We start from the raw sequence: 6,685 nt of genomic DNA, 5'->3' as shown, positions 1-6,685 counted from the left end.
CCATTTTCAAACTTGCTCTTTTGAATCATAAGGTAAATTGCATCTGTATTGATTTAGAACTTTGATTTAGAGTCATTTGTATTTATATAATGTTAATTTCTGTATTTTTTTTTTTTTTGATTTTGAAGGGAGAAGAAGGAGAAGAAGAAGGAGTGGATTAGAGAAAACGTATATTTTTTTCGAAATTTTTTTATTTGATTTTTGTTTAAATTTTTATAATTTAGGTTTGTTAGGTTTATTAGATTTTTATATAATATATTTATTATGAAAATTTTAATTTTATTTCTTATTTTGTTCATAAGCCAAACCATGATATACCCAAGACTGATTAAAACTATGAACCACCATATTCCAATTTGAGAAATCTTTTGTATTGAAGAAAAAGGTCTACTCCCTTCTAAGTTCATGATGTCCACTTCTTCTCTTTTCCTCTCATGCATATATAAAAATGTTGTATATATACACTACAAGTTTAAATAAAATATATATTATAAATTTAAAAAATGAATATGTTATTTTTAACTTTAGAAAATAGATTATTATATAACTTTAGAAAATAGTATATATATAGTATTTTGTTTAAAACTGTTATTTATAACTTAAAAAAAAAAGATTACTATATATATAGGTTTAAAAAATATTTATTATATGCTTATATGATTATATATGTTTATTTTATATGGTTATACATATTATGTATATTTTTAATAAAAAATACCATTTTTTAAATAAAATATATATCATAAGTTTAAAAAATGAATATGTTATTTATAACTTTAGAAAATAGATTATTATATAACTTTAGAGAATAGTATATATATATATATATATATATATATATATATATATATATATATATATATATATATATATATATATATATATATATATATATATATATATATATATATATATATATATATATATATATAGTATTAAGTAGTATTTTGTTTAAAAAATATTTATTATATGTATATATATATATTATATAACTTAAAAATGATTATGTATGTTTATTTTATATGGTTATATATATTAGTTTGAAGTGTTATTTTGTTTTAAAAAAATAATATAATAGTAGGATAGTGTGAAGTAGTATTTTGTTTAAAAAATATTTATTATATGTTTATTTTATATGGTTATATATATTTTTGTGAAGTAGTATTTTATATGGTTATATATATATATATATTTGTGTGAAGTATATGTTTAAAGAAAATAATATTGTAGTAGGTTGTATATTTATTGTATTTTGTTAAAAAAAAAGTATGATAATAACTTTCATAGAAGTCACATGATACAATTTCAAATGTATTAATTATGAGTAAATAAGATTTATGAATAGAGAAATTTGCAATATAGAGTAAGTATTGTGAGTTTTAGTGTATTAATTGGGAATGAGTATATTTTATTAATAGGGACCGTTATAAATATTATACTATAGTGTAATAATATCATAACACTTAAAAAAGAAAAAATAATCGGACTAAATAGTCATGAATAATTTTAAATCTTAATTAATAATTAATAGTAATCGCATGTTCATTTGTTACGAAAAGTGGGAGGAAATTAGTTTTAGTAAGAATCAGTCACTATTGCTCATTTAATAATCATTAAAATAAAATTAAAGGTTAATTTGATCATTCCTTTTATGTGTTACAATTAATGAATGCTTTATTTAGTATATAAGATTCAATAGTTTTTAATTTTAATCATTTGGTTGTTTACATTCCTTTTACCGTTATAATTTTTTTACTAATCTTTGAGATAAAAAACATTTATATAGGAGTGTGTTAATACAAAATCGTTGTTATCAATTCAATTAAATATATCTTATTAATTAATATTTATTTGTATATGAAAAAATGTGTGTTATTAATTGATATTTATAAAACTTAATGATTACATAAATAGTTATATGGAAAAGTATATATAGTATTAAGTAGTATTTTGTTTTAAAAATATTTATTATAGTGTGAAGTAGTATTTTGTTTAAAAAATATTTATTGTATGTTTATATGGTTATATGTGTTTATTTTATTTATTTTATTTATATATGTATGTAATTAAATGTTAATAATAGTTACTAAAAAGAGAATGGTTGAATATATGTGCAGTATGAAATATTATTTGTATTATCGTAGTTGGATGTACGATAGAGTGGAACCAGAAAGACGTGCACTTAAACCCAATTTTATAGAAGGAGTTAACGGGTTTATCACGAACATAAATTGTTGATTTAGTTTAATTTTTATTTTGTTGTTATAACTTTTGATTTTGAATTTGTGTAAACTATTAATTAAATTATAATTACATTATTTAGTAATATTAGATTTATAATTTTACTTTCTTAATTTTAATATTAAATTTATATTTAGTTTATTGAATTAATTTATAAATTTTATTAATTAATTTGATTATATATATATATATATATATATATATATATATATATATATATATATATATAATATTTGGTTTTTAAAAAAAAAATATTAGTGACGTGATTTCCATGTCACTAAGTAGTGACATGTAAATCACGTCGCAACTTCACAAACATAAATGCGCTTTTACAACTCTCTAGGCAAATCACGTCACTAATAAAGATGCTTTTACTGACTCACTACTGCTGCGCCTGCTCTGAATTGAAAAGCATTAAACTCTGGTCCAAATGTTGCGACGTGATTTTCACTTCACTAATTAGTGAAGTGAAAATCACGTCACTAAAAGTTGCCACCTTGCCTCCTGCGACGTGAATGACCACGTCGCAAATAATGATTTGTGAAGTGTTTTTTCTGTTTGTGGCGTGAAAATCACGTCACTACTGAGCTCTTTTTTTTTTGTAGTGGCACTTGCGTGTGTGTGCGTGTGAGGTAAAAGAATGAAATAGAAAAATCAGAATTTCAAAATTACAAATTTGGACATTTTTTAACAGAGGGAGTCGACTCCCAAAAGGCATAAACAAGGTAATTGAAAAACACTACAAAAGGAGTCGACCCACAACTCGAGGGAGTCGACCCGTTCGTGTTGTGCATCGACTCATAGCATATGTGTGTCGACCCATTTGTGTTGTGCGTCGACTCATAGCTTTCAGTAGGAGTCGATCCATAGCTTGAGGGAATCAACTACTTAGTGATGTGTGTCGACTCCAAATGTCTTATGTGTCGACCCATTTTTTACAGAACCAATATTTTTTCCATTTTTCTTTAGAGGGAGGCGACTCTGAACCCGGATGAGTTGACTCCAAACATGTTTTTCATGAAAATGATATTTTTGACATTTTTAATTGGTCCAAATGATTTTAAATGTTCTATAAGTGTCATAAGATGAGAATGAAACCTAGACATAGAAAGATAGGGTCCAATGTATAAATACTATATATTTTCTAGTTTTGACATGATTCAAAACATCTAAGAGAGGATATTTCACTCAAAAGATACTTTGTCACTTGCACAAGAAAGAAAATGAGATAGGACTACCAAATGCGTTGTTATTTGTTGAACTTTATTGACGCTGGAGAGGCTCCTCATGTTAGTGATCACTTGGAATTGATTAGGGTTCACATTGATCCCCGTTATGGTCAACATAAATCCCAAGAACTTGCCCGTTTGAACCCTAAAGGAGTTGTTGGCAGGGTTGAAACACATGTTATACCTTCTAATTGAGTCCAATATGTCTTCCAAATCTCTACAGTGACTTCCTTATTTAGAGGTATTCAAAATCATATTATCGATGTAGAACTCTAGATTACACCCTATTTGGCCAAATAATACTGCATCCATTAGCCTTTGGTAACTAGCGTATGCTTTCTTTAATTTGAATGGTGTAACACTTGAGGCCAACGAGGGCGAGGAGTGGTCGTTGGTGCATAATGTATGACAATGAGCGGCTCCTTGCAGCTTCTAGGCAAAAATAAAATTCACATCAAAATGAGAGGGATCGTGACGCTGTGCAGATATGCTACTGAATGGTTGAAGGAATGCTTATTAGGATTGATTGGCACTACATATACCAACAAGAAACATCTTCTTTTTGGTAGCCTAACTAATAAGAGCTCCATAGTTAAGCGTGCTTGATTTAGAGTAGTATTTGGATGAGTGACCTTATAAAAAATTTCTTAAAAAACGTGTGAATGAGGACAAAATATGCTGAAAAAACCCGTTTTAATTTGTGGGGTGAGTTGGTAATCCATACTAATAATTTTTATGGTCCTTAGTATATATAAAAAGTCCAAATAACAATTATAATTGGTATATGTAAAAAGTCAAAATAACAATTATTAAAAAATGAAAGGAATGTCTCTTAAATTTTTATCTGCATTAATTATTTTTTAGTCACATTATTGCCCACCACATATTCTATTAAAAACAAGCTATCTCTATATATTTTAATCTTCTCATCCTCAAAACAACTATTAAAGCCACACTCAAAGTTCACTCTTCCAACAAAGAAAATGGCAAAACAAGAAACAAAACCAATAAGATTTGGAATCCTAGGTTGTGCAGAAATAGCTAGAAAAGTTTCAAGAGCCATAATCCTCTCACCAAACGCAACTCTCTACGCAATTGGAAGCCGTTCATTAGAAAAAGCAAAAACGTTTGCAGCTTCAAACAATTTCCCTTCTCATGCAAGAGTATACGGCTCATACGACGCCGTTTTAGACGATCCGAACGTCGATGCTGTCTACGTGCCGCTTCCGACTAGCTTGCACCTTCACTGGGCAGTGCTTGCTGCTCAGAAGAAGAAGCACTTGTTGCTTGAGAAACCAGTTGCTCTTAACGTTGGGGAGCTTGATAAGATTTTGGAAGCTTGTGAAGCTAATGGGGTGCAGTATATGGATGCTACTATGTGGATGCATCATCCTAGGACTGCAAAAATGTTTCAGTTTTTGTCTGATCCTAATTTGTTTGGTTCTCTCCAATCGGTATAATATTCTATCCTCTCTCTCATATATTAATTGTTTTAATATATCTCAATTTGATATATTAATTGTTTTAATCGATCTCAAATCTCAAGTCGATGTCATTGAAATTGAGAGGTATTGTCCGGATGTTTGCGATGCAATTAAAAATAAAGTAATTTTGAGATAAAAATTCATCTAGTTGAAAGATAAAATTATTTGTGGTTCTATATTTAGTTTTTTATTATTAAATAAAAAATTTGATTTGATATAATTCAATTTCATTTGATTTAATTTGCATCGATTTTTTAATATATTAATTTTATCAAAATACTAAAAAAATAGATTTAATTTAATATATAACATAATATAATAAAAAGTAATATTACAAAATCAAAATAATCGAGACACTTAAAATTTTTAAATAAATAAAATAAATAAATATTATTAAAAAAAAGTAAGTTTTTGTTAAAAAAAATTATAAGTGAGTATGTGGAAAATTCTCATATTGATTAAAAATGTAGAGATTTGAGAACTTATAAGTGGGATAACTTTCTCACCTACCACCTTAAAATTTTGGGTGAATATATAATATATAAGATGTATAATTCAAAAATAAAAAATTATAAGTTTCAAAATAGAAAATACTTCTCGTTTGACCCTCTGAATTGCGCCAATAGTTTCAACGCAATATCTCATACCTATAAAACATAAATAAATATTAAAATATACCCATGCTGTCAAGTTGGAATCCGTTCGGAAAAATTAATCTAAAATTTAAGCCAAATTGGACGGTTTTCATAAAATGACCTCTAAACAATTTCAATAATATTCAGTTTTTTGAATCGGTCTACAATTTTCATTTTATTTAAATTGATTTAGATTTGAATACTCTATTTTCTACTGATTTAAATAGACTTTCCTTAGTATGGTTAATCATATCTTGTATCATTACAGGTCCATGCGACTTTTTCATACGGCGTAACTCCATATTTTCTAGAAAACGACATTCGTGTGAGACCAGATCTTGATGCACTAGGGGCACTTGGTGACACAGGTTGGTATTGCATTAGAGCAATTTTATGGGCATCAAATTACGAATTACCCAAAACAGCAAAAGCATTGCACAAACCAAAATATAACGAATTAGGGGTAATTTTGTCATGTGAGGCTTCTTTGTTATGGGAAGATAACCGAGTAGCAACTTTCTTTTGTTCCTTTTTATCAAACATGACTATGGATATAATAGCAATAGGGACAAAAGGGTCATTGCGAGTTCATGATTATGTTATACCTAATGAAGAGAACGAGGCTTTATTTAGAACAAGTTCAAATTCTGATTTTGATCATCTTTCTATTGGTTGGAGTCCTAAACCAAAGGAAACTGCTGTTAAAAGTGATATTCCACAAGAAGCACTTATGATTAAGGAGTTTGCTAATTTGGTTAATGAGATTAAGTTGGGAAATTCTAAAGTTGAGAATAAGTGGGGAATTATTAGTAGAAAAACACAAGTGATTATTGATGCTGTTAAAGCTTCAATTGATAATGGTCTTGAGCCAGTTCAAATTAAGTCATTATAGTTTATTATAAGTGCGGTTTTTATTTGTTTAATTTAGTTTTCATGTTTTAAATAAGAAAGTTTCTTGTTGCAATAGAAGCTTTAAAGTTGGAATATCCATTTCCATGTTTTAAAGATTGTAATATCTTATAATGTTTATTATTGTTATTTACTTTCAATCAAGGTTTGAATGCTGATAAGCTATTCTGAGTCATTAAGTTTTAGA

The 6,685-nt window shown here is 27.1% G+C and overlaps 1 protein-coding gene across 1 annotated transcript; it reads left to right on the top strand.

The window, feature by feature from the left end:
- Positions 1-4,366: 4,366 nt before the first annotated feature.
- LOC131623063 (uncharacterized oxidoreductase At4g09670-like) lies at positions 4,367-6,685 on the top strand. The gene is made up of 2 exons (XM_058894090.1): positions 4,367-4,924; positions 5,858-6,685. Exons 1-2 carry the CDS (start codon positions 4,454-4,456, stop codon positions 6,479-6,481), a joined length of 1,095 nt encoding a protein of 364 aa, XP_058750073.1. The 5' UTR covers positions 4,367-4,453; the 3' UTR covers positions 6,482-6,685.

This window comes from Vicia villosa, unplaced genomic scaffold (genome assembly GCF_029867415.1).
Source record: "Vicia villosa cultivar HV-30 ecotype Madison, WI unplaced genomic scaffold, Vvil1.0 ctg.000048F_1_1, whole genome shotgun sequence".
Taxonomy (NCBI): Eukaryota; Viridiplantae; Streptophyta; class Magnoliopsida; order Fabales; family Fabaceae; genus Vicia; species Vicia villosa.
Note: the sequence above shows the minus strand (reverse complement) of the source record. Positions and strands in the feature narration are given on the sequence as shown.